General features: G+C 41.5%; 4 protein-coding genes across 6 annotated transcripts; 1 reads left to right on the forward strand and 3 right to left on the reverse strand.

The window, feature by feature from the left end:
* Nucleotides 1-28: 28 nt before the first annotated feature.
* colgalt1a (collagen beta(1-O)galactosyltransferase 1a) lies at nt 29-9,657 on the reverse strand. The gene is made up of 12 exons (XM_012833739.3): nt 8,937-9,657; nt 5,580-5,690; nt 5,337-5,454; nt 4,579-4,713; nt 4,188-4,392; nt 3,795-3,914; nt 3,593-3,669; nt 3,136-3,242; nt 2,747-2,879; nt 2,512-2,639; nt 2,016-2,222; nt 29-1,599 (listed from the first exon to the last, which is right to left on the reverse strand). Exons 1-12 carry the CDS (start codon nt 9,152-9,154, stop codon nt 1,332-1,334), a joined length of 1,827 nt encoding a protein of 608 aa, XP_012689193.1. The 5' UTR covers nt 9,155-9,657; the 3' UTR covers nt 29-1,331.
* Nucleotides 9,658-9,746: 89 nt separating this feature from the next.
* pgls (6-phosphogluconolactonase) lies at nt 9,747-14,972 on the reverse strand. Of its 2 annotated transcripts, none has more exons than XM_012833768.3 (6): nt 14,888-14,972; nt 13,635-13,907; nt 13,400-13,507; nt 12,679-12,780; nt 10,612-10,752; nt 9,747-10,255 (listed from the first exon to the last, which is right to left on the reverse strand). In XM_012833768.3, exons 2-6 carry the CDS (start codon nt 13,899-13,901, stop codon nt 10,109-10,111), a joined length of 765 nt encoding a protein of 254 aa, XP_012689222.1. In that variant the 5' UTR covers nt 13,902-13,907; nt 14,888-14,972; the 3' UTR covers nt 9,747-10,108. The 2 variants fall into 2 exon arrangements, with proteins under 2 accessions (XP_012689222.1, XP_012689224.1); XM_012833770.2 differs by having other exon boundaries at nt 14,862-14,945.
* Nucleotides 14,973-15,118: 146 nt separating this feature from the next.
* On the forward strand, nt 15,119-21,341 carry LOC105905721 (zinc finger protein 177-like). 2 transcript variants are annotated; one of them, XM_012833757.3, is made up of 7 exons: nt 15,119-16,038; nt 16,201-16,261; nt 16,400-16,496; nt 16,675-18,368; nt 18,482-18,606; nt 18,776-18,884; nt 19,985-21,341. In XM_012833757.3, the coding sequence occupies exons 4-7, from the start codon at nt 18,053-18,055 to the stop codon at nt 20,593-20,595; spliced, it is 1,161 nt and encodes a 386-aa protein (XP_012689211.1). In that variant the 5' UTR covers nt 15,119-16,038; nt 16,201-16,261; nt 16,400-16,496; nt 16,675-18,052; the 3' UTR covers nt 20,596-21,341. The 2 variants fall into 2 exon arrangements, with proteins under 2 accessions (XP_012689211.1, XP_031431803.1); XM_031575943.2 differs by lacking the exons at nt 18,482-18,606; nt 18,776-18,884; nt 19,985-21,341 and having other exon boundaries at nt 16,675-17,464.
* Nucleotides 21,342-22,310: 969 nt separating this feature from the next.
* LOC105905706 (zinc finger protein 239) lies at nt 22,311-26,706 on the reverse strand. The gene is made up of 4 exons (XM_012833740.3): nt 25,913-26,706; nt 25,668-25,801; nt 25,423-25,528; nt 22,311-24,884 (listed from the first exon to the last, which is right to left on the reverse strand). Exons 1-4 carry the CDS (start codon nt 26,205-26,207, stop codon nt 23,980-23,982), a joined length of 1,440 nt encoding a protein of 479 aa, XP_012689194.2. The 5' UTR covers nt 26,208-26,706; the 3' UTR covers nt 22,311-23,979.
* Nucleotides 26,707-26,902: the final 196 nt, after the last annotated feature.

Here is a 26,902-nt window from a genome sequence, read left to right on the forward strand (position 1 = left end):
GACTCAGCAACACTCAGCAGAATAGAACTTTTTTTACAAAACATTTGATAATTTATTTAAGTATGAATGCACAGCTTGATGCGATAATGTGACGGCTGCAATTTGCACAGCAAAAAGAAATTGACCAAAACTGAAAAAAGAAACAAACAACAGTAGCTGTAAGGCCCTGCCAGCCCTACCTTAGTCTCAAAATAGTCTCGACAAAAACACCCACTATCCCAGCCCAAAAAACACAACGAGAGTCCCAATTTAGGCTATTGTGCTCAACAGCAGCACATCTAATGTACCACGGCCCTGCCTCAAACGACAGCCCAGAGACACAGAGACCATGGAGGTTTGACAGTGGTCTTGAGGAATTCTTGAGTGGGAACTTTATTGCTCTTTTAAATGGCACACTCCTTCCCTAACCGAAGTGTGGAGTGTTTACAGTGGTTGGTCCTGAGCTTCTGGCGTCAGTCTGCCGACAAAGCCGTGAACGGTGTCATTAAAGATGCGAGTTAGGCTGCAGTCGTTTCTATACTACAATAGCATGTGGCCAGAGAGGGGAGCTTTAGACTGGCTGAATATTACAGTTGGTGGCTTCTCGTCTTTGGCCGGAGGAGTCGAGACAGCGTTGTATAAAGTTACCTTATGTATACCTTATACGTTATTCCCATCTATGATCTATTCGTGGCAAAATGATCTATTTGCCAGATCACACCGACTTTGATATAAAAACTATTCTTAAGTCTCTGGTTTGAGGGGCAGAGGATTAAGTTGTATTAAGTTGCATTTCATCTCAAGTAAGCTATCTGCACACTGACGGTGACTTAAAAAGTATTCCCAAAGCATACCCATGTAAAACACAATGAAAATATTGGAACAATACCACAATGGATTACGACAATGTAAGAGCAGTCGCTTTGACCTTTGGTTGAACTATTGCACGGCTGATCTAAGAACAGAACAAGACAGCGAATGTCCTCCGAGGGGAGGGACTGTATGCCTGTCAATAACCAAAAGGATGGATCATTTCCTACATTTCTGTGAGGCGTAAGTGGCCTACACATGTCATATCTACCCAAGAGTAGATAATGCTTTACATGCTAACGAAATTGCCTTAAAGCTGGAACCCCCCCCCCCGGAACCTTAAAGCTGGAACCCCCCCACCCCAATATCCCACAAAGGGACAAAAGCACCAAGACCCATGTACGGTGATAATCCAATTCACAATTCACGGACAATAAAAAAAAAAAAACACACTCATAAAAAGAAGAGACATTCAAAAGGTTGTACTGGGCGTTTAGTCCAACATTCAGGTAAAGGCTCTTGTCATGGTCCTGTGACTTAGCTCATAGCTCGTCCCGTGCAGTCCTGTCCAGTGGAGAGTGGAGAACGTCCGAGTTCTGCGCCTCTGTGCTGATCTCTGCCTGCTCTTTGGTCTTGGCCGAGCGAGCCCTGTCCCAGTCTGTGCGGACGCTCTCGTTGTCCCACACCGTGGAGGTTTCGGTGTCGCTGACGTAGCCCGCGTCGCCGGTGTAGTGAGTCGGGAACACCAGCAGCGGCTCGGCAGAAAACGCCTTCAGGTTCCTCGTCTTAAAGTGCTCCATGTAGGCTTTGCTGCAGTGGGACAACACAAAGAATAGAGATTCAGCATCTTGAAAGTGGATGAAATGTGAAATACACATACCACTATATAATATGCAGCTGTGTGCACACAGTGACGCATTCATCCTCAGAGATGAACACCCACCAGATGAAACCTAATGCCAAATGACATCAACAGCAGAGCAACTTGAGCGTTTCCTTGAGGGGAAATGCTTGAAGGTTTTGACAGGGAAACTCGAGCCGAATATTAAAGCTGACGTGCTCCCTAATGATTCTAACATTTCCTCCTTCTGGAAGGCAAAATCTGCCCAAGGGAGGAGCCTATATGACCAACAATGCTTGTGTTGGAACTAAGCTTAGGCCGAGAGCACTCCTGGGATTGGTCCCACGAGGTGAGAGGTGTCAGGAAAGACGAACAATAAACCTACACAGGATGTTTGTTGAACATGACGGGCAGAAACTCATCCACTGGTAGCATTCTCTTCAAGGGCTCAGCTTTTAGGAGCTTTTTTGCCCCCTGCAGCGACATCATGTATCCCAGCGTCCAGTAGGAGTAGTCAGCCTCCACCAGGTTGTGAATGTTGGGCACGGCCTTCTCTCTGTGGTCTACCTGCATCCTTTTCCTTCCAATGTAGCTGAGAGGACACAGGAGTACAAAAAATGATTAGGGTAGAAAAGTTACTACAGCAAAGTATTGGAATAATTAGCCAATTATCTTGCCACACTGTGTTATATTGTCATTATCTAATAATCAATATTTTGAATTGCAGTGCATTGAGTATATTGGTAGGCTAAGAGGATAAAAAAAAAAAAAAAGTGGTTGCTACAGGCAATGAGCTACTACTCAACAACAGTAGAGCAGGTTTCAGGAAAAAAGACAGAAAATAAGAAATATTGCAAGAAAACATCAGAGTTCCAACTCACATGAGGTCCCAGTCAAGACCTTCACTCTCCACCTCGGCCATGAGGTTCTGCAGCCGGCGCTTGAAGAACACCTCGAAGCGTAGATCATCCTCGATTACCAGCGAGGTTCTCAGGCCGCGCTCCACGATCTGAGCAGGATTCACACACACACAGAGACAATGACTCACTGTTCTAAACAAGGCTTTGGCCGTCTACACACAACTGAAAACTGCCAGACGTGTGCGTGTCCTCGTACCTCCTTCCAGATGTTGTAGTGGGAGAGGAAGCAGCCCAGTTCTCCCTTAGTGAGAGGTCGGCCATGGTAAGGGTCATTGTACCCCGGGAGCATGTGGATGTCCATCTCTTCAATCTCACTCATATTCATGGCTCTGGGGACAAAGTGAGAAAACCACAAAAAGGCAGACACATGAAGAGTTTTTCCACTGCAGGGACTAGCTCAGGAACTTGAAAAGGAAAAATGTTCTTGTGGTTCAGCTGAAAAATCTCTTCAGAGAACTTAAATGCTGAAGGGGAAAAAAGGTTTGCAACCAGCTCCCTGGAACTCTAAAGCAACCCCCCCCTGTGCCCATTGGACACACATACTGAGAAACGTCCGCTCATGAGCAGACTGATGGAGCAACGTACTTCCCGTCCACGGCGGCGACAACCTTACAGGCGATCTCCTGCTCCTGCATGGCCCTCAACATGCGCTCCCGCCGGTCCGCCCGTCGCTGCAGGTTTATCATGAACACCTGGACAGACCAGAGACGCAATCAGGTATTTACATTCATTCATTTTTATCCAATATGACTTAACGTGCTCCGGGGGTATTGAACCCACGATCTTGGTGTTGTTACATTTACATGACATCTTCATTTGCAAACTGCTAAATGTACTCATTTAGCAAATGCTTTATACACGCTTGACTTACAGAAATACGTTAAATACACAGTACATGTGTGCTGTGTGGGTATTGAAGACAGCACACAGTTTGATATTGTTCGCACCTTGCTCTACCAGTTGAGTCAAAGGAACTGCTATGGCAGTATCATAAAGTAGGTGAATTCAGCTCAATTCTGTCGGTCTGATGCCGGACACTCACCTCATCAAAGTCAAGTTTGTCTGGCTGCCTGACGGGAGGTAGCAGGTATTTTGAAGACTCCAGGGGAGGGTTCCTCACTAGAATGTAAAACAAAATGAATGTTAACATTTAGTTTGGCTGGGTTGGTACAGAGATCAATTCAAAGAATGGACTGTGTTACTAAAACATCTGCAACGGATCCAAAAACGTTTGGTTGTCTCACCGTTAACCTCCAACACAGAGTGAATGAAACTGTCTGCTTCATCCTTGAGGGTGTTATGAGCACGCAGTGGTACAGGGAGGAATCCAAACTTTTCTTTGTTAAGTACGAACATCTGAACATCTGAAGGAGAGACAGACCGAGGGAGAAAGGAGTAATGCAGTGAGACAATGGTGTCTGCCTCACTTTCAAGCAGTAGTTGAAACTTGAAATTTTACAGAACAAAAAAATCATAAATAAACTTAAAATTAAGTTAACTATATTTAATACTGCAAAATCTAATTGTATGCAATCTTTTACAAATTCATCATTGCACTACTTTGTTACAATGACTTCTGAAGCCTACAAAATTCCTGCTGCATCCATACTTTGAGCTGTGCTTTTGTGTATTTCTACCTGCCACGCGAGCCGAGAAGGCAAACACTATGATGTCATCAAAGGCCCAGTTGTACTCTGGGTGTGGGGGATGGAAGGCTAACTGTCTGGAGGCCTCCTTCCTCAAGTCAATCAGGAATGTCGAGTGGACCATGGGTACGGCAAAGCAGCCCTTCCGGGCCTGCTTCCGTATGGGTAAATAGGCAGGGGTGCGCTTGTAGTACCCCTGCAGAGAGAGTGGGAAGGGGGAAAGCGACACAAGGTTTAGGGATTCAGGTTTACTCAAGCGCTCACGATGCTGATGATCTACCATTTTCTGCATTGGGTAAAACACATCACTTCCGAAGCATCTTACAGTATGACATTTCTATGACATTTACGACAACGTATCAGTCTGTCCAAAGCGTCGCACCTGGGCGGTCATCCCACACCAGAAGTTTGAGTATGCGGCCCTGGACTCCAGCATTGGAGCCACTATAGTCTTGTTTTCCTCGATGAGCCTCCACAGCACATCCGGGTTGGTCAAGAGGTTGTCACAGTCAATAAGCTGAAGAAAGAGGAAGTGGATTACCTTACTGTTCACAACTGAGATATCCAGTGATATAGTGTATAAAATATCCATAACATAGTGATATTACAAATGATTGTAAACAATCTGGAAAATGCTGTCAAAATATCCTGCAATAACATGGTCCATAGACCATGAAACAAATAGATGTGGCAGATGTATAATGCACAGGAGCGTGTTAGTAAGACAATTACGTGAGTAAGAATCTGAAAGTTAGAGGGAAGCTACATTTCAGACTGAAGAAGGAAAGTGGAAGTGAGGGGTGGAATAATTCCAGCCAAAAATCGCATCCTCTTTGACTTAGACAGTCAGCTCCTGGTGGGTCTTAAAAAAAGAGATGCCGCCCCCTAAGGCTTAAGGTTCATAACCCTGACACATTCCTCCAAGGAATTGCAATCAAAACTTAGACAGTTCCAAATAAAGCACTATAAGATGGTGGAAAGGTTATCAAATCCCCGCCTTTTTGATCAGACATTACAGCTGGTGAAAATTAAGGCTAATGAAAACAGCTTAATTTGCAGTCTTATAATGAAAAACAGAGAGACAGGAAGAAACAGTTTTTATCCATGCAATCATCCAATGGCGTTGTAGCTGTAAAGTACCATGAAGTAGTCAGCCCACATTTCCCTGGCGGACTCAAGCGCCGCTTGCCGAAGTTTCATCACATAGGCGTAGCGCATGGTGGACCACTGCTTCGGCCCATGCTCATCTTGAAAAGCTCTACAAAAAAGTAGCAAATTCCCTCACAATAATACAACACAGCATGAATGCAATGTATAAAGGCTATAAGAAGAACATAAACTGCTGGACCAGTATTTGGGATGAAACCTAAGTACGATACCAACCTGGGTTGCTCCAGAGGTCTCCATTCCACCGAGTGGTAGGCCTTCTGCACCTTGACAAGCCAGTCCTTCAGCATTGTGGTGGTGTTGTCCACATTGTGGTCTGTGGCTACCCTGTTGAGTTCCAGAAATACATGGTGATTGAGTGCAACTCACATTGCACATATTGCATAATATATGAGTACAAAGTGGACCACCCTCACAAAAGGATTTAAAACCTTGCAGCTATCACACCAAACAAAACAGTAATACAAGTTGTGGATGTAAACGCTTAAGCTTCAATCATTATATGGCTAAGTACAGACAGAGAGACTGCAGACTTAAGACCAAGAGTATGAATCATGCGTAACCAGGCTCTTGGCATGGCAGTAGCGTTATCCACATTGTGGCTTGTGGCCAAGCGCTTCACACAGACACCCAGTCACTGAAAGTAATGGATATAGTGTTAATTTCTAGTACTTTAACCACGATGAACAAAGTAAAGCAGGATTAAAGACTGGTAACCAAAATATTGCAAATGTACTTTAAGACACAGTACCCATATTTATCCATATATATAATTTCCTTAGTATGCACTTTAGCTTTAAATAATGCAATTTCTCTTGCACTTGCACTCAATAGATGCTGTATGAATTTCACTGGCTTTGTACCTGTAGTCTGCACAATGACAATAAAATGGACTGTAATGGACCTAATCTAATCTCTCATCTGTAATGAAGAACCAGTCTTGTGAACCACTATCAGTTACCAGAGTGTGAAAGGCTTAGTTGTAATCCATAGCTGACACTACACTCTGTGAGAGCAAACATGCGATTTCTTTTCAGTGCTACAACCATACCACTGCAGCCAACTCAAACAGTCTCCTTGTCAGAAGTAAGAAGTCAAACATGAATTTGAAGATGGAAGAAAGATAACAGGTTACCGGTAATAATTCCTAGAATCTACTGATCCACTACACTCTCCAAAGAGTGTGAAATGACGTGGGAAAACAAGAGTAATAATGAAGGACTTCTAAAAGCTAGGACAGCAGTGGAACAGACCATATGTCTATACCAAATGAATGAGTAGAAACTAAAAGCTAGAATAGCTCACAGTCACGGATAAAACCTGCAGGCCAGGGCTTTGCGAAGACATAGTGGACAGTACCGATTATATAGACCTTGTTCAAGTCAATTGGGAAAATATGTTTCAAGTGTGTCCATGGAAACGGAAGGCATAATAAGCGGACTGCAGTGACGGGGCAGTGATGTTAAAGCTATGTCTGGTGCACATTTGACAGCCGCTCTGGAAGTTTTTCCTAACTTTTCGAACTCCAGGATATGGGCTGCCACGAGGAGCCAGATCCCAGATTTTACTTTGAAAAGCCGGACCTGGTTTGAAGTTACTGTAGCAAAGTGTCAGCTTCAGTGTGGCTGTGGGAACAGCCATCCATTCAGACATGAAACAATAGGCAGACAGGGTCATGTTCTCGTATTATAGACTCACCTTCTCCCACAACTATCACATTTTCTCTACTGGACTCTGTGCTAGTGCTGCGGCCTGCTTGTAAGCTACTGGACTTGTAGGACTGAAGACCTGTGTGAATGTCAGTGATGAGAAACAGACCTTTGATTCTCACTGCACTGTGCGAGGGAAGGAACATCAATATTTGAAGATCACCCATCACCCAAAAGTTAAATTCACGTCACTAGCCCAAGCAGGTCTAGTTTGTCTCGTCCACAGAGTCTGAAATAACTATTTCACTTCCCCTGACTCCACCAGCAACACTCGAGGCCAGAGCCACAGTCAGATCCCCAGACAAGAGTGCTGAGGTGACCTAATACCCATCCACGCTGCTTAGTCTGTTCAGTGCTAACCTAGATTTCTTCCCGTCTTTATACAACTCTGTTTTCCCTTCCTCAGGAAAGTTGCTCGGTAATGCATCACACATTAACAGCTTGTTATAAAGTTGGGTTGCTTAAATGTCTATAAACATGCCCAGATACATCTGGCAATAGAGGGGAAAAAAGATTTTCCAATGCATGCAGACTAGGACATGGATGCCTCAGATGTTCTTAACTCAGACTTTAATGCTCTGTGAACAGAGAGAGGTCTCACATTGAATAAGTACATGCTGGCAAGGGTCCAAAAGTGGCTCCTAGCCCTCCATCCTAACTACCAAGAGCATTTGGCCTGTTCTGTGAGGTGCCAGTCAGGGTGTCTGTGTGTAGCCTGTGGAGAACCGTGAGACTCTCCGCTGTTGGCTGAGCTCACAAGCCAGCTGCAGGCAGATGTTTACAAAGCCTTCGGCTTAATTCCCACTTCTCTTTCAAACATCCAGTCAATGAAAGCCCATGCACTGATAAAATCAAGGGGAAAAAAGTCACAATCATGCTATGGGTAAGTCATTTGACAGAGGTGCTTCAGGCCAAGCCATTCCATAATCTACGGTTGCCCAGAATGGCAACCCACAATCTGCGGTTGCCCAGAGTGGTGCCGTCCCCATCCATCTGATTTATCAGTCATTCAGCTCTATTACTTCGAGGCATCATAGAATTACCCTGGGTCAGATTGGTAGGTGTCAATGTCTGGTATGACACACACATGTCATTTTATACTCTTTCTGTGTTTTACCAACTTCTGCTTAACAAACACAGTGGGAACATCTTTGGAAATTGATATTGTAAACTCATTATTTCACCAGTTCATAACATTTTGGATTTTAAATTTCTAGTCACCTTTAATTATTTCTGCAAGTTTTGTTTCACTAATTCGATAGTCTGAATCTCAGTGCAGCGCAATGAAACTGAGAAGCACACAAACTGCCCTAAAGTACGTCCTCGTAAGGCATGTAGCCTGCTATAAACGTTGACAGTGTCGGCTATCTTCACAATGTGAGGGCCTACGTGGAACGTGGAACGGAGAATGGGTGAGGGGACCTGATTATGTAGATATAAGAAATTAGTGAATACACAGGAACTCACTTGCTTATGGGCGGGCAAACTTTGAGTTTGTTGCAGTGTAAGCGAACACAGTGAAGGAAGTCGACAATTAGCTGGATTATAACTAAGAAATGATGCAGTCACAAGTCTGTTTCACTGTATCCATTTCCTTTCCCTCAGCCTTTCATCTCTGGGTTCGATAGGCTACGCTACATTAGTAAAAGGAAACGTTGTCTAAAATACTCAGCAACATTACAACTGATTAAATTAATCGTAACTGCAGAAATAAACAGACTCGTCATTATATTAACAAGGAAAAGCCGCATAGTTGTGTTAAAGCATCAGGCTTGACTTAGACGTGTTGAAACCTGACCGATTTACATGCTACACGTAGCTGATTCCTGGACACGGGAAACTGAGTGGTCTTCTGCTCACTTACCATAGTGCAATGCGATCTTTAGGATAGTTCAGGCGTTCAATAGTCCCAAGAAAATATGCTAATGAATGTTCCGAATTGCGACAGATGAGAGCAATAAGAACTCTTGGGGCAAGCAGCGGGGATTCAGGGTTCCAGCGCTCCTCTGGAAAGTATCCTTGGACTTCTTCTAACTTTAGGGACGACAGTAAAGTAAGCACTAGCAAAGGAAACTTGTACATTGTAGAACAAAAGGAATCACAGAGCAAGTGTATCCGATATTGCCAAAAGTGACACGAAGGCAAGGCGAGAAAAATTCCAAGTTTGAGAGTTCTCCAATGAGAAATTTCTTTTAACCGACAGAAATACGGCGTATAGTGACAACGCTGCAAGTTCCCAACTCTCTTTTAATGGTGAGCTCAAGGGGCAGTTAAAGGGAATGCAGCCCAAAATGGATGTTAAAGGAAACGTCCTGTTGTAGTGAGGAGCGTCAAATAGTCGTTTCCATCCCTGGAGGGGTGGTAATTCAAGACGCTCTTTACCTAGCCACATGAATCGAAATACACCTTGTAATCGGGAATCTTACTGGAACCAGGTGTTTTACTGCATTAAAGAATAATGTATTAGGAATAGTACTTTACAAGGTGGTTTAACCTCGCCTTGGAAACCTACTTCTACTAATATTTCCATCTTTGAGATTAACTTGAAAAAATTCACAAGTTTCAATTTCAGCATTCTGATCAATAATAAAACACACTACTTTAGCCTAGGAATATTTGCAATGATGAACGATTCACATATGTTGTAAACAATGACAAAAATGACTCATTGATATTCAGTAACTTGTTTAGTTTATGTAAACTCACATGATGTGCAGACAACCACTCTTGGAGCCAGATATAGATCATCAGTCACTCTGAATAAACAAACTAAGTTTTCTGTCCGGAAAACGTACTTTTGGTCCCATAGACCCTGCAATTTAAAACTACTTCCTTCAAGTCATAAAGCCTTACATTAGTCTCCCACAAATACACGTATTGCATATTTTCATTGTTCTATTACACCATCATATACCAACCAATTACCAGTGTACATTTTGACACTATTCTCACTAACATCACTTTTCTCACAGGCAACTTTACAGTGTGGTACAGTTAGTGTTGTATGTAAGTGCCTCACTGGTGCTCTGTTTATTGTTACAGCTTGGCGCCAGGCCCTGGTTTCTCCACCTCCAGGGTTAGGGAGGCTGATGCAGGCTCATCCACGAGCCAGAGCAGCTCTCCCTGAGTGGGGGCAACTCGTGCTGCTGGTAGAGCTGGACCCTCACCACCCTCCAGAACTTCCTGTCAAGACAAAACAGAAGTTGGTGTGTTGCTACTCTTGCATGATTTTGAGTAAATGTGTCCTACAACATTAGAATTTTGACATTTGATTAGATCATTTTTGAGTTTCAGATATGGGCGGTTTTCCAAAAGCTCTGCTCTGCCATGACCACGGTTACAGGATGGTCAGATACAATAATTTAGTGAACACTCAAAAAGAAGTTTGAACACTCTTTTACTGACGATGGTTGTAGCTCAACAATGCTTGCGGGAGAGGCCTGAAATACACATTGTAACCAATCTCCTGATGTGCATCCCTCTCAAATTCTCTGCACAAAAAGAAAGTGGAGGGGAGACAGTACTGACAGCCTACATACCTTCAGCACTGGTGCTTTGCTTCCTCCCGTGGACACAAACACCACACAGCGAGCAGCATTGACCACTGGGAGGGTCATGGTGACACGGCAGGGGGGTGGCTTAGGGGAGTCACTGATGGGGGCGATTATTTTCTGGGTTTCCTGCAAGATTGAGTATATTTTTTAACTGTTTACATTACTTATTCTCTACTACATTATCTACTACTGTATTGTATATAATAATAGGCAATAATAGGCATATAATTGTAGGCAATAAGATGCCTGCAACTTATTCAATCATACTGCAATAGTCCTGGAGTCCCACCATAAGCAGGAGACGTATGCGTGAGTGGGCACGCTTGTGATTTTAAAATAGAACCAAGAGCAGAGACTTCATGGTTCAGGTCCTAACTTAAATGCATTTACTGAAGAGAAGCTCATGACAATTACTGCAATAAGCAGGAAAGGCATCCTATACATCACTATTTATATACATGCAACTTTTAAACGCTTGGTTGGTATAACTATTTACAGAATATGTATATTTATAAGACGATTATGCTGTTGGTGGTGATGATGATTGAAATGTATATAATGACTGAGGTTGCTTTTAGTTTCCTAAAACGGGGTTTAAATCATAGAGGCTGGTTTGTCCACAAATTACTTTATCTCATACAGAGAGTAAACATATTCTTTAATACACATATGGAAGCATTCAAAACCAACTTTAGTTCAGTAATATGAGATGGGGGGTACACAGACTTGGCGCGCTCCCTGTCAAAGGCCCATTTTCCTTATAACCAAAATGGACAACGCGAACAAATTCACCCCAATCTCTCTCATTATATTACCACTGTGGCCGAGCTAAAAGATACATACACGACAACCACGATGATGCGTAAACCTACTCCAGACCGAGACAAACCATAATGCTATTTCTTCACAACAGACACCCCTCTTCATTTTAAACATACAATTTGTCCATGATTATAATCATGAACTTGATCCATTCTACATTTTCACAGAACCCATGCAGCACAAAGATTCAGAGTTTTTCCATTACACCGAGGCAACATGAGAACACTGTCAACCCTGTGTAGTCTTATCATGTCATGTCAAAGTGACATCAACAGGGGAGCCTGGCTCCACCACCAGATATCGCTGGGGAGCACTGGATGACATGATCAATAGTTCCAGTGTAACAACAAGTAGTGCGTGTGTGTGTGTGTGTGTGTGCGCGCACAATCTTGCATGCCACATAAATAGTTTGAGAACCAAGTAATGTTATCCAGTCTTGACGTTCATAGATAACTAGTTTAAGCCATCTGCATGCATGTTCACACAATGAATAGATACCTAGATGTTTTTATGTTCAGATGACTGTACGTAGCCTTTTGCATGAATGTGCAAAAGCATTTTCAAAATGTTCAAAACAATGAGAAACTGCTGTTTTGATGTGTACAAGTGAATAGATGGTGTGGAAGTCAAACAGTTTTGATCATTTTATTTCTCATCTGACAAATGTACCAAAGCAACTGAGAAAAACTGTAAGTAGGACCTCAACACTTGATGTATACTGTAGCTGTAAGTTCATGTTACACGGCAAAATACAGTAATTAACTTTAAAGGAAAGCTTTCATTGTGCGTTTTTTTTGTTTCATATTGAATTTCAATAGCCTGTTTAAAGTGATCATGCACCAAACAACTAATCTATGCTGATATTGTACGATAATAGATAAATGAGGGATGATAACAGTACATGCTTTTAAGTCCTTAGATATACCCATGCTGTGTTCAAAGTAGACTTGATGGCATGCAGCAGATGAGCGCTCATTACAACCAAGAGACTTGAGACTTGACTTGGACTCGAGCTCAAAGACTTGAGACTTGAATTGGACTCGAGCTCAAAGACTTGAGACTTGAATTGGACTCAAGCTCAAAGACTTGAGACTTGAATTGGACTCGAGCTCAAAGACTTGAACCTTGACTTGGACTTGCAAAAGCTACTTAGCCTGCTTAGTCACTGTAATTATAATGATGACAAACCTGTAATAAGGTAATAAGGTAATTATAACCTGTAAAACAAACCTGTAATAAGGCATGGCCAGGGAACAGGGAGCAGGTGTGTCCATCAGGTCCCATTCCCAGCAGCAACATATCAAAGACCGGAACATCCTCATTTGGGAAGACCTACTCAAAGAGCAGGACAATAAAGCATATCAGTTGAACAAGTACACGTTCAAGTACACAAGTACATCACAAGTACATCAGTATAAACTCAAACAATGATGTTAGATTACTAGGTGTAAACAGGGTTGAGGATGTAAATGTAATAGATTACAAATTTCCAGTTAAAACTGTAATAAGTAATTGAACTATTTGAATAACTTCATCAAAGTTATGCCACTCATTACATTTGATTACTCTTTGATTGGCAGATGAGAGGCAAATTCAAAGAGAGAACCAATCAAAAATTTTGTGCATACTGCCAAATGAATGGAGCCTGTCAAGACAATGAAAAGATGCAAAGCAACAGAATTAATGTCATATTCTACATATAAACTTGAAAGCTTTTTACCAAAAAGAATACATTTAGACCCCTTTGTAATCACCAATGTTTTGATCAGCAACTTAATAACATATTTTTTCTCAATAAATGTAATTCAATTTATTTCGTAATTTAATCATGCAAGTCTGCTACATGTAACTAGTTACTCCCCAGCCATGGCGGTATATGACAATAAAAATTCTATATACATACATTTGAACTTTTTTAAATGTCTTAACAGTAGGTTTTGTAAGAATTTACCTGATTCAATTTGTGAGCATAATCTTCTGCACACTGCTCCACAGGTAAAGAAGGATCTATTGCTAAAATACCCTCGTCTGGAATGTTGATTTTGGAGAAAAGCTGGTTCTGCAACATATTTCATCAAACATTTAATAAATCTCTATTTAAAATGCCCAGTGAATAAAACCAAGGATGAATCGCATTATTCATTATTATCAAAGTATTCTGTATTCAAAATAATCAGTACACGTACTTTGTACAGTCCATAGGTGCTTTCTGGGTCATCAAAAGGAACCACTCTCTCATCGCAAAAGCCCACCACCCATTTGCTGCAGTCCAGACCAGGCAGGGTTGGCAGCTCTTTGCTGAGCATGGACACTAAACTTCCCCCGGACAGACCCACGGAGAACTGACTCCTTCCAGCGCTCAGGGCCTTCTGTGCTCGATCACACACCAGCTGGGCCAACACAGGGCCGAGCTCTACGGATGAGGGGAACACCACCACTCTTCTGCTGGACATGGCTGCCTAAAACAGCAAGCGCATACATTCACAGAGGCCTCCTGACTGACCATCTTGGATTTCCATCATTCTTAATGTAATTAATGTCACTGTACCCAACAACTAGGGTTTGCTAAGTAAGTTTGTATCTTGTTTAGTTTCTTAAGAGGCTTTAAAAAAGGATCTGCTGCAAAAAACCGAATCTGGCTAAAATTACGAAGTTTCATAACTCATTACTTTTGAACTAGTCATGCTAGATGCTTAACATTTTCAGGGATTGTTGTACAATATGAGGTGTGTTAAACTTGTAAGGTATTTGGCACATCGTTGCATATTTGCCAAGTTATGGTTTGCTGAAATTCTTTCGTGCTTTGGAGCACTATATCTTCACACTGAACCACCTCAGATCTTTAACATTGTGATATAGTCATGTTATAGTACTTTCTTAGCAACTACGTGCATGTCTGAAAGAAATCAAAATACTGTAAACTGAAAGAAGACAATGTGCAAAATGTTGTAAAAGAATGCAACTGCACATGGCAGAGGGTGTTACGTGATATTAACTAGGCTGAAAATTATACATTTTCTTCAAACTTTCAGTGTTCTGCAATAGGTCTACCACATTGGACCATAAGGGGATGTAGTACACCTTAACGCCCTCACGTGCTTGCTAGAACATGCCACACCGGGCCAAGCAAACCTGGCTGTGGCACGATCTTGTGTGTAGCCTACTTGTCTATCATCACGATGTATTGTAGTCACTACTACGGGCACGTAGAACATAGCCACCTCTTAAAAACAGATGGGTAAGGATGGGAGGAATTTTGACCAGAAGGGGATTAGGCTAGCCAACGTGTGGTGGAATCGGGTGACAAGCACCTATTGTAACAGGAAGAGTGGTGATATAATTAAGTATTATATTGTCCAAAGTGACGAACACGGCTGTGAGGATAACATTAATCGAGAAAATAAAACACTCACTGAAGCTTTACGTCAACTCAATTTACCGTTCAAAATGCTATCGGTCTCCCTCCAGCTGTAGTGTAGTTTCCGTATTCCCCGCCTGTAACTTCCTTGTAGGGTTTGTTTCTTAGCCAATTAGAAACACCGTCTGTGTGACGCATGCTGGTTAATGTAGTTCATTCAATATTAATCTTTTTGTTGTTGTTGCGAGTTTCAGTTTTAAGTTTCAGTAGTTTTCAGTACAGTTCCAATTCTGGGTACACTACAGAAATATTATTGTATGTTACTTCGGTTAAATTCCTCGAACGTTAAAGGCGATATTTAATGGTCAATTAAATATTTGCTTTTCCGGACCTTAGGCTACACTTGAAAATAGCTTACAGTGAAAGCGTTGAGCAGCAATAGTAATTTGTGCTCATGCCCTCCACTGTGATGGAGAAAATGTAGTATTTGAAGTTGTAGTATTTCACTATATTTGGTATTGTTTTCATAGAAAGATGTAGAATGGAGTTACAGGACCAAACAATAACCTGTGTGCATAGTCTACAACACAATCTTAATGCTTTAAATAGAGATCTTTTTTTATTGTTATTGTTAAAAGGGTTGGTTGTCTTGGAAAAAAGTACAAGACTGGTCCGATGAGATAAATTACTAAAAAAAGAGATGAGATTGGTTCACTAGTTGTCATATCCCTTCCCGTGCTATAGGTGGGAGGCATGCGCTTATCGTGAGGTTTCACAAGATGTGAATCGCTGATGGAAATTGTGCTGCTGGGGCAAACTTGCGCCATTCACTCCTGTCATCTAAATATTTTACATCCAAGTAATAATATACCGGTTTACGAAAATATGAGCGAACACAGCTTCGAGGAAATGGCGACATTTATATCATTTCAGTCTCAGTTAGTGTCTATTATGGATACACTGGCGAAAACGGCAATATTTGAGATCAGTAAACTTGTCGATATCGAATCCAGGGGTCTAAAGCAGGAAATTTCTCGCAGTCAAAGAGAAATTGCCTCGTTGAAAAACAAACTGCAGATGATGGAGAGCCTTATTTTGAATGTCGGAGAACATGAACGTAATGCTATATCTGAAGACAGTGTTATAACAGGGGAACGAACGCCAGAAGATCGTAACATGAAAATCTGTATTGATGGACCACAGTCCAGCAAAGACATTCAACGGATTAAAGGGTAAGAATTCCTTGCATTTGGAACTTTCTTATTTCCTCTTCACTCTCATCACACGTATGAAGCCTCCCAATACACCTGGTTGTAGTCGCAGTGTTATTTTTTCCATCGTCAATTGACTTGTCATTGTAATGCTATACATTAAGTTATAAATTATCCCTTTAGCGAACCTACACATGAAAACATATACAACCCCTCGGATGGATGTCATCAAGTGGGAAAGAAGGTATGTGTGTTTTAGCCACTGTTTGGTTTGTAATGCATGTGGAAAATAGAACCAGTCACACCAGACACTCACACCTATTTCAAGAGCAGAATCTCATGATTTCTTCCAGATGGTTGTCATTGATGAATAATTCTTCAGTCCACAGATACCCATCAAGTTTTCATCAAGGAGGAGCAAGTTGAAGTGCAATTGTGCTATAGTAATTCTCCAGAAATGTTCAACAGTTGTGAAGACAGTGAGTAGGCTGTGTGTGTGTGTGTGTGTGTGTGTGTGTGTGTGTGTGTGTGTGTGTGTGTGTGTGTGTGTGTGCACTGATTTCTTCAATTTCCTGTGTATTCACTTTTATTTGTCAGTTAGTAGGCTTGTTTCCGCACTTCAGGTAATAGGCTACTTCTGTCACCCTTTGTTCACAGAAATTAGTTTGGGCAATGATGATTATGCAAGGACTCTTTCAACTGACAAACAGGACAGTGAAGGCACTTCTGAAACACCAGCCCTCACCACAAGAGCTCAAGTGAGTCAGATTGCAGAGCCCTCCCCAACACAGCCACATGAGCAGGATGGTGAGACAATCGTTGAGACACATTCAACAACTCCAGAGAGGGAGGCCTTGCTCTTTGAGTCAAATTCCCAGATCAACGAGGCCCCTCAGGTGTTGCAAAGTCCCAGTATTACAAGGACTCCGTGGAATAGCGACCAAGGGGCTGGCAGGGGTGACAGGCGCTTCATTTGCACCTACTGCAGCAAGAGATTCCGGTGCTTCAGTCAGCTGGAGACGCACCAGAGGAGCCACACGGGCGAGAAGCCCTTCCACTGCACGCTGTGTGGGAAGAGGTACGCCCAGAAAGGGCACCTATACACCCACCAGAGGACACACACAGGCGAGAAGCCCTACCGCTGCATGGTCTGTGGCAAAGGCTTCATCCAGAAGTGCACACTCGACATGCACCAGCGCACTCACACAGGAGAGAAGCCTTTCCTTTGCCTGAGATGTGGGAAAGGCTTCACCAAGAAATGCAATCTGAAAAAACACCAGACTATTCACACAGAGCTTAGTGGTGACTTTTGGGAAGCATATTGAGTCTCAGGGCACTAGAAGGACAGGTGCTGTTACTGATACTTTAGTGCAGCTGTAAGTAGCTACTGAAGGCCTACAAGTCCATGGGTAATTAGAAACAATGCAAATAAATTGTATTTACATGGGTGTGCAGTACACAGTATTTGAAATGACATGTAGAACGTATGGTATGTGTATTACAATATGTATATTTTATACATATACTCTTTTAAACCCTTAGACTGTTGTTTTGAGAGATAATGCAGCCTTTTTGATATAGTCACAACCAGGCCTACCACATTGCTAGGGTCTAAACTATTTAAGTAAAAATAATGGTTGTAGGGAAGTTACAAATGTTGCAAATCAAAACCCAACCCTCGGTATATAACCAGAAAAAACTGTAGGTTTCTTGCAAACGCTTTACGTTCGTGCCGATTAGACCATATAGGCCAGTCTATGGTATAGACTCATGTTTACGACGGTTTACGGTAATGTATCCCATAGTCCTTCACTCCCTGAACTCAAGAAGGGGTCTGTTTTCAGGTCTTCGAGGCTGAACATCTTTCAGTTTATCGTAAAAATCGTAGCAGCTATAAATAATAGACGCTATTGAATAGTGTAGGTAGAAACCGATGTTTTTCGAAGAATTGGCTGTAAAATATTCTATTGGCTCAATCTAAAAGTAGCGTAATCTGTACCGTTGGATCTGTGGTGCTCCGGACGAAAGCTATACCATGGATACATTGATGGTAAATGGCATGAATTTACAAACACAGTTGAGTTCAATCATGGATGTATTGGCCAAAACGGCTGTTACTGAAATCGGCAAAATAATAAACGAGTGCGCGATGATTTTACGCCTGGAAGTATCTCAGCGCACTAACGAGAACGACTCCCTGAGAAAGAGGTGTGAATTGTTAGAGATCCAATTGAGAGCTGTGCGGAGCAATGGCGGTGGTGGGGGTGTTCAAGGGACTGGGACGCATAAGACCCCGGTCACCAGTGCATCTGATGGGGTAGAATTCTGTGGCGAAGTCAGAACCATGGCAGGTAACGCAGCTTTCTGAAATAACATTATTCATTATTCACCTAATCATAGAGTTTGTCATTTTGTCATATAAAATTAAAAATACCTGATTACTAGTTTACCTTTGGTATTTCAGGTGTGCATCAACCATCCATAGAGAATGTCTTCGGAAAAGAGTGGTGCATGAATTTGTGGAAAGATGGAGAAACTAGTCAGATAGACAAACATGGCTCACAACTGGAGGCTGCTATACCAGATGAGGTACATTTTGCATTTTCTATTGTGTAACTTAAAAAAATAAAAGAATGGTTACATGTATACAAATGCAGCAGGTTGGACAGAAATTATTTGATTGTTTACTGTTTTTGGCAAAGTGTCTACTCTTTCAGGTTACAAATGACAGATATGTGTATTTCCATCCTTGATGCAGTCTATAGATTTGGTGGATGACGAACCAGAGATGATTTTAATCAAAGAAGAGGCATTTGAAGATTGCCAAGGGGAGACTAATCTTCATAATGTCCTAAGGAATAACAAAAGTAAGTGAGCAACATAAAAGGGAAATTAGTCTTTTCAAGTCATGTTTTCACACTAAGGGCTGGAGTTTGATCCTCATAATGTGGTCTTTTTTTCTTTTAAACCTAGTTTGAAATGGCTGGCAATGTCACTTCTTCACAGTTGTGCATTCTTAATGTGCTGATGTTTCACCTACCTAGTGCAAACAAATCCAATTATCATTCATTGGTTGCCATTATAGCTTTATCTAGCAGGCAGGTCAATATGTCCAGCTAAATGTCTTATGGTTGCTGGTGAAAGGAACAAAACTTGTTTTTACAGCATAAGTCTATCACCAGCTTGTACCCATATGGCCCATTTAGCGTCATTCAGACATTTGAGTTGATTGAGTGTGACTTGGTTTAATATTGATACATTATCATTTATTGTGCTTTATAAATGCATAACATGCTTTAAAAATGTAATGTTTTTTAACATAAATTCTCCCAATAATGTACTTCTTTGATGTTGTACTTAATCATTTGGGTGATTCTTAATGATGCTCACGATCCTAGATTAGCTGCATGAAACCCTGCACTCCCTGTTGGACTAAAGGGACCATCAATCTGAACTCCTATATATAAACACTAAGTAAAAAAAGAACTCTGCTAGTGATATATACAGCACACCAATATTATTAACTGCAATAAAACAGTAGGAAGGTATTGGCACACATAGTATGGCCTTTGTGTCAAGAGCTAGTTTCATACCACCAGTGGATACTGGTATGTTAATGTTATGAGTTAAAAATACATTTTGAGTCATAATTGCTAGTTCATGTGCATGTTGGGACCTTGGGCCTACAATCATTTACATCACAATTTACAGAACATTGAAATAATTGTCAGTTTGTGTTTTCTTTTCTTTTAAATTTCTTTTTCACTTTAGCCTATTCTGTCACTGTTGCTTTGTCGTCCCAGTGAAATAATATCTTTCTATATGGTGATGTTCAGTGCCATCAGAAGAAAAGTGCAATATAGATGTTCTTGATGTATAGTCTAAGCGTGTCCAGTCTAAACACTGTGCATCTGTGTGACTTTAAAAGGAAGGCAAAGAATAATGAAAGAATATTTCTCTTGCACAGGATCTACTATATCCAGTAAAGATGTTGGCCAAAGAGCCACAGGGGCATCTCAACATTGTGAGGGAGACTTTATGACTTACTCCGTTCCTCCAGATGATCAGGAGCAGCCCACCATGCTTTTCCAAGCCTCCGGAAATCCTCCTGAGACCTGTATCGTTACTGGAGATGCCACAGACTCTCCGCTTGGCTCTGATGATTACCCTGTGTTCTATCCTGGCAACAGTAACTTTGGTAACAGCAACTTCAGCACCACTCAGAATCAGAGGGGTGGCAACGGGGACAAAAAATTCAGTTGCATATTCTGTGGCAAAAGTTTTAACTATTTGAGCTACCTCAAAGTTCACGTGCGGCGACATTCAGGCGAGAAACCATTTGGCTGTAACGTGTGCGGCAAACGTTTTGCGCAGAAGACGTACCTCAAGCTCCACGAGCGCACCCATTCTGGAGAAAAGCCCTACACGTGCATGGAGTGCGGCAAGAGCTTCTCGCAGAAGAGCTCTTTAAATGTACACCTGCGCAGTCACACCGGGGAAAAGCCATATAGTTGCCTGGAATGCGGAAAGAGCTACGCTTATAAACATGGTTTTAACACCCATCAGTGCGTTGCCTAGGAGACCACCCTGGGGAAGTGCTGGCATTTGAAAAGTAAATCATGAAATGTTACATCAAAAAGTCACAATTCTGTCCCACAGAATCTCAGGGTATGAGGTGAAGCTGAGAACGGACAAGGGTTTTTCAACAAGGCAGTTTCAGTGTCTTTACAGGGGATATGCTGCAAGGTATTGAACACTAGCTAGATATGTATTCAGAAAAAGCCAGAAGGCTACAAAATCCACACTGATCTGGTTGCACTATCCCCAGAGCCAAGGCTATCAGGTCAGATGGACAGCACCTGACTGATATACAACCACATTTCAGTGTTACAGTGTTAGTAGAAGTGCATGGTATTTAAATTTGAATTGGTCTTGTTGTTTGATATTAATTTGCAGTGTTCGGGTTTTCAATTTTATGTTACTAAAACAAAAAGGGAAAAAAAACAAAGGCTTTGTATAATTCTGTACACTAACTGCCTTAAGTACATTCTTATTGATTAGCCTTGGAATCCTCTAACTGTGTAAGTTACAAAGCTCACCTGGTACATCAAGGTGCCCTGCTATCAATGCCAAGGAGACGGTTATCCAGGAGCACATGCCAAAAATATATATAGTTTTAGTACTGCAAATCTATGGATACAAATGTCTAGTGTAAAAATGTAATATTAGCTAAATATATGTTGAATGCCATTCTGAAACACTAGTTACCTGGGGCCAAAACTTTTTTTTTTTTTTTTAATAAACAGGAATAATTCACCATTAAACTTATGGCATATTTCATAAAAAGAGGTATTTTAAAGAAGTGAGAGCTTGCAAGTTGTTGAAGTAAATCTGGGTATTAATCAGAATACATGAGCTGTGGTTGTGGAGGATACATATGATGCTTCACTTTCTTAACTGGATCATTATCATTTAAGTTGTGATGTTTTTTTTGTTACTCCTTAAAATGCCAGCTACTGGTGCTGAGGAGAAATATGCCTTTTGTTCCCTCAAATATTCAAGGTACAGTACGTAGATTTAGGGTGATCTATGAGCAGAAATGGAACATAGTATTCATAATTATGTTTTCATTAGTGTATAGTCACCTGTAACTACGAATCCTGTTTTCGTTAGCTTAGAATGAGCCCTTTGTGTTTACATTAGGATCAGGTCCTTGCCCACAGGGTATGCCATGTCGCGCCACCATGTTTCTGCTGCAGGCTAGAACAGACAAACCAAAACAGTGGCACTAGAGATGGCTTATGCATTTTCATGGCACCGCTTGGAAAGGGAGAAGTATTCAGTTGGTTGCAATCTGCAGCTAGATGCTGACATCGCTAGATGTCACTAAATCCTACACACTGTACCTTTTAAAGCAGCATTGTGCAATTTTTAAGGATTTGTTTTGTAGCTACTTAGTTTACCAGTTTTAGATTTAAATTTTTTTTTTTTAAAAACTCAGTTTTCAGCCGTTTCTTACAGGAGCCCAAGCCCCACACAGAGACCGACTGAAATGGTAGGTAAAAAACAAACATACTAATGATTCTGAGCAGAAGTATTGCTAACATAAAATATGTTTCTGAATGGTGTTCCAATTGATGTATCTGTAACACGATGATGCTTGGAGTTGTTGCAATGTGTCTTTTAGATGCCATGTATTGATTGCATACAACTACAGACCCAAGCTATGCTGGCCAGACAAAATACCCGCAGTATCTCTTCCAACATCTAAAAGCACTGTCAAGCAGGTTTGGTCGCATTTAACCAGTATGATGGTTTATTACACTGAAGCAAACGAAACATTGTAATTGTGTATATTAAATCCATACAAATGGATTTGCTGAGAGGTCAATCATGTCCACCATGCCATACTCTTCAAAAATAATCAGTATAGCTACATACATATATCTATGCATGTACAGTGCTGTGAAAAAGCATTTGCCCCCATTTCTTCTATTTTTGCATTTATGTCACACTTTAACGCTTCACATATACAATGTTCTAGAATGGCCATCCCAGTCCCCAGACCTGAATATCATCGAAAATGTATGGAATTATCTGAAGCGGGCTGTCCACGCTCGGCAGCCATCAAACCTGACTCAACTGGAGACATTTTGTAAAGAGGAGTTGTCCAAAATACCTGCGCGCGATAATTCGGGGACTTATCAGTGGCTATAAGAATCATTTACATGCTGTTATTTCAGCAAAGGGAGGCTCTACCAAATATTGATGTGATTATTCCACTGGGGTGCCCACATTTTTGCACATATCTGTTTTTCTTATGATGCACACTGAATTGTTTCTGTCGATTCAATAAATGTTATTATTACAGATCTCAAATGTTACTTAACCCATAAGGTATACATTATGTCCAAATTTAGTTGCTGCTTTGAAAGATCAGAAGATTATAATCTGAAATAATGATAATTATCAGGGGGTTCCCAAACTTTTGCCTAAAACTGTAACACACAAAGCTATTGACATAAATCAGTCTAGCAAAGGTTACAGATCCATTTTCTAAGGCTCTGGGACTATCTTGGAACAGTGGTGGACCTTTCCAAGAGTGGCCAGCCTACTTAAATTCCTCCAAGAGCACATCGACGACTCATCCAGGTGGTCACAAAAGAACCCACCCACTAAAATCTAAAGAACTGCAGAGCCTCACTTGGCTCAGCTGAGGTCGATGTTCACGATTCCACATTAAGGAAGAGACTGGGCAAAAATGGCACCCATGAGAGAGTTGCAAGGTGAAAACCACTGCTCACCAGAAAGAACACAAAGGCTTCTGTTCTCTATCAGAAAACTCTTAAGGAGAATGTCTGGCCATCAGTTCATGACCAATAGCTCAAGCGCAGTTGGGTCATGCAGCAGGACAACTATTTGAAGCACACAAGCAGGCCACCTCCTGTATGGCTCAGAAGAAACTAAATTAATGTTTTTGAGTGACCTAATCAAAGTCCCGACTTGAATTCGATTGAGATGCTGTGACATGACCATTAACAGGCTGTCCAGGCTTAAAAACTCATCAATGTGGCTGAATTAAAACAATTCTGCAAAAGAAATGTTTGATTGTCAGCCAGTCATTAGGTTTAGGGGGCAATTACTTTTTCAAATGGGTGATATAGGTTTTGAATCAGGGACGTGCACAGGAGGGGGCTAAGGTTGCTTGGAAACATTTAAATGTGACAAATAAGCCAAAATAGAAGAAATGGGGAAAGGTGCAAATACTTTTTTTACTGTATCACTGTATATGTTTTCATATAGGCTACAACATGGAATACTGTGTGTTGGGTAGAGAATGCTCTTCCTTAAAGAATGTTGGCATTATGAACAAATTATCTAACATGCATATTTTGAAAAATAGACACTTCTGCTTAAAAAAAACTAACAAACAAAGACATTAAAAAAAAAAAAAAAAACTGGTCAATCGTCAGATTTAGTTTTCTTCTTCCGTCCCTTGTTGAAGCAGGGTGCGTATTTCTTCCCGTGGATGATCACGTGGTTCCGCAAGTTGATTTTCTGGGAGAAGCTCCTGTGGCAGACGGAGCAGGAGAAGGGTTTCTCTCCCGTATGGATGCGTCTGTGCATGGTCAGGTTGCCCTTCTGGGTGAAGCCCTTCCCGCAGATGTCGCATTTGTGCGGCCTCTCGCCCGTGTGGACGGAGTAGTGCACCCTCAGGTTGGCATTGGTGGTGAAGGCCCTGCCGCAGATCTCGCAGCAGTTCTTGGCCTTGCTCTTGATGTTGGCCTGGGCAACGGTGCATTTGTGAGTCCTGAGCAGGTTCTTCTGCGGGAACCCGCTCTTGCAGACGCGGCACTTGTACATGGTCTCTCTCTTGTGGACCTTCATGTGTGACTGGAGTGTGCGGTACTTGACGTATTTCTTCCCACAGAGTTTGCAATGGAACTTGTTCTTCCTCTTCAGGGACTGTTGAAGGTCAAATCTGTCAAAGTAATTGAAGGTCTCCCCGCTTTCAGCCCCCATTAAGGCTTTCGCCTCCACAAAGACTGTCTGGGAGGGGTTTTCCGATAGCCCTTCAAAGGCTATGAGCTCTTTGGCCACCTCTTCCCCCTCATACTCGATTGGCACACAGTGTGGATCGTATTCTGTGGAACTTGCTGCGGGCATTGTCATGGTGTACTCCCCTGTGGTTCCATCTAGGGAAATGAACTCGGTGTGTTGTGCCTTCAAGACTGTGGAGGACTCAAGCAGATTGTCACAGTCCTCAGAGAAGTCCGCCGAAATGGAGTGTCTCCCTTTCCTGACTGTGTCTGTGAGATGTCCGTCAGTGGACAATGTCTCGCTTCCGTCAGAAACGCATCTTCCTCCTAAAGCCAAGTGAAACGATTATGAAATGGTCTGTAGCAAGACTGACAGACTGTTATAACAGGAAAATTTGGTAAACATTTAACTTGAACCCTGCTTCATAAAACTAACATAACCATGTTATAATCTTATTGTGACAGATGTCATAGGCTGTGAAATAGTTGTGGAGAGCGGTCATGACGATTACCAATAATGGTAATATGACACTGTCAAATAATTAGAATGGGTTCAGGCCCTGGAACCAAACGCCTTGAGACAATTGTATTGTTTTAGAGCTACGTATATAAATAAAATTGAGTTGAATTGAATATGGATCTGTCATGACACAGTTGTATCAGTCTTGTGAAGCAGGATTCAAGTTAAGTAGAAAGAGTACATATATAACAGACCTATATAATCTGAGTGTCTGGTCTTTTCTCTAATTGAAATAGATATTGTAATTACATTTTTATAGCACTTCACCATCACTGTATAATGAAAAACACAACTGTGACAGTTGTTCACACTAAATAGTTGAACGTCACATAATTATCTACTCACTCTCTTTGGTCGGAGTCCTCTGATGGATGCTGTCATTGATGTCTACTTCTGACTCCTCTTCTTTTATGGTAAGCAGCTCTATTTGGTCTTGGTCATCTACCTTGCACTGCAGAAGAACAGAGAAGCGGATATGATCAACACAAAACCCAACTTCCACCGCAACAGGTGGTTACCGCCTACAGGAGCTATATGCTTTTAATACATACGCTTCCATACATTTTATTCAAAGGTTTTTTATTGTGTACCTTATCCCCAATATCACCACAAGGATCTGCATCGTCTGAATTACATTCCCGCGATTCTCCATCTTTCCACAGGTTCATACACCACTCCTTCCCAAATATCCCATTGATTGAGGGTGCACGGTTAACACCTGAAACTACAAGTGTGCACTGCGTTCAATTCTTTCCTTTCTATGGTATTTATACATGCTTACCGCAGTTGTGTGCATGCACCTAACCTGGTGTTACGAAAATAGTTTTTTTTTTACCTGTATTGTCTCTTTCGACGCCTCGATGTGTTTCTCCAGTCTGTTTACCCATCGTATTATAAGCCTTCGTACTATTATGTGCTCCTTGCTTCACTTGGAGAGCAATCGTAAGTTCATTTTCCAGGCTACGCAATCGGACATGGAGGACTTTGTTTTCTCTCATCACCCTTGCCATTTCCTTTTTTAATATCGACGAATCCTCCTCGAAGAGTTTACATATTTGAGCTAGAGCCGTTTTGCTCATTAAATCCATGATTGTTGTTAGCTGCGTGTGAAACGAATCACACTTCGCCATCGTGTAGCCCAAAAATCACTAGGCAACGCAATTATCGTCACACTACCGCTTGGATACTACCCTGACGTTTTCAATACAATACGCTAAATAATAAACAAACCGTATTCGTTTATTTTGGATAATATTATTATGCACAGGATAAACGACATATGATGAAGGGAGAGTGGAGAGCAGGCGCCAACTTCCTTCTTCTTCCGGGTCAGGCCTGATCACTTGACATTAGTTTTGTCCAGTAATGTCGCTTTGATTACGTTGATAACACTCCTATATTGGCGTGAAGTACACAAAGGCGTCCTGTAATGTAGGGGAAAAGTTGGAAATGTATTGCCACGAAAATCACAAGATTCATCTTTTTTTATTTATTGATGCATAATGACAATACAGCAACACAGAGAACAGCATACATTATATCGGTACAGCAGTACATTAAAACATACACAAGGAAACAACAATGACAACAACAGAGAGAAAAAAAATTAAAAATATATATATATAAAACAAAGGGGAAAGAATGAATTATCCTTTCACCATAAGATTCATCTTAGCCTGTACTTGACATGCGTTTTTAATATTATTTATTTTTCACCCCCAATGCAGTGAAGTAAGTGTGAAGGAATTCCATATTACAACTTTATCTTACTGGTCTTGTTTTGGATCATAGGTGAGGGAAAGTGGGGTAAGATAGGTCAACCTAT

This window comes from Clupea harengus, chromosome 1, assembly GCF_900700415.2.
Source record: "Clupea harengus chromosome 1, Ch_v2.0.2, whole genome shotgun sequence".
Classification (NCBI taxonomy): Eukaryota; Metazoa; Chordata; class Actinopteri; order Clupeiformes; family Clupeidae; genus Clupea; species Clupea harengus.

What these genes read in the sequence shown, in the direction of transcription:
- pgls (XM_012833768.3), bottom strand. Translation starts at nt 13,901, where the DNA reads ATGTCCAGCAGAAGAGTGGTGGTGTTCCCCTCATCCGTAGAGCTCGGC. An exon ending in ATGCTCACAAATTGAATCAG is followed by an intron (nt 12,781 to 13,399) that starts GTAAATTCTTAC and finishes CTCTTTGAGTAG; the next exon opens with GTCTTCCCAAATGAGGATGT. An exon ending in CTGGCCATGCCTTATTACAG is followed by an intron (nt 10,753 to 12,678) that starts GTTTGTTTTACA and finishes TCAATCTTGCAG; the next exon opens with GAAACCCAGAAAATAATCGC.
- colgalt1a (XM_012833739.3), bottom strand. Translation starts at nt 9,154, where the DNA reads ATGTACAAGTTTCCTTTGCTAGTGCTTACTTTACTGTCGTCCCTAAAG. An exon ending in TGTGGGCTGACTACTTCATG is followed by an intron (nt 4,714 to 5,336) that starts GTACTTTACAGC and finishes CTCTTTCTTCAG; the next exon opens with CTTATTGACTGTGACAACCT. An exon ending in ACTACAACATCTGGAAGGAG is followed by an intron (nt 2,640 to 2,746) that starts GTACGAGGACAC and finishes AATCCTGCTCAG; the next exon opens with ATCGTGGAGCGCGGCCTGAG.
- LOC105905721 (XM_031575943.2), top strand. Translation starts at nt 15,599, where the DNA reads ATGGAAATTGTGCTGCTGGGGCAAACTTGCGCCATTCACTCCTGTCAT. An exon ending in GACATTCAACGGATTAAAGG is followed by an intron (nt 16,039 to 16,200) that starts GTAAGAATTCCT and finishes TTATCCCTTTAG; the next exon opens with CGAACCTACACATGAAAACA. An exon ending in GTTCAACAGTTGTGAAGACA is followed by an intron (nt 16,497 to 16,674) that starts GTGAGTAGGCTG and finishes CTTTGTTCACAG; the next exon opens with AAATTAGTTTGGGCAATGAT.
- LOC105905706 (XM_012833740.3), bottom strand. Translation starts at nt 26,207, where the DNA reads ATGGCGAAGTGTGATTCGTTTCACACGCAGCTAACAACAATCATGGAT. An exon ending in GTGGTGATATTGGGGATAAG is followed by an intron (nt 25,529 to 25,667) that starts GTACACAATAAA and finishes GTTCTTCTGCAG; the next exon opens with TGCAAGGTAGATGACCAAGA. An exon ending in GAGGACTCCGACCAAAGAGA is followed by an intron (nt 24,885 to 25,422) that starts GTGAGTAGATAA and finishes ACTTGGCTTTAG; the next exon opens with GAGGAAGATGCGTTTCTGAC.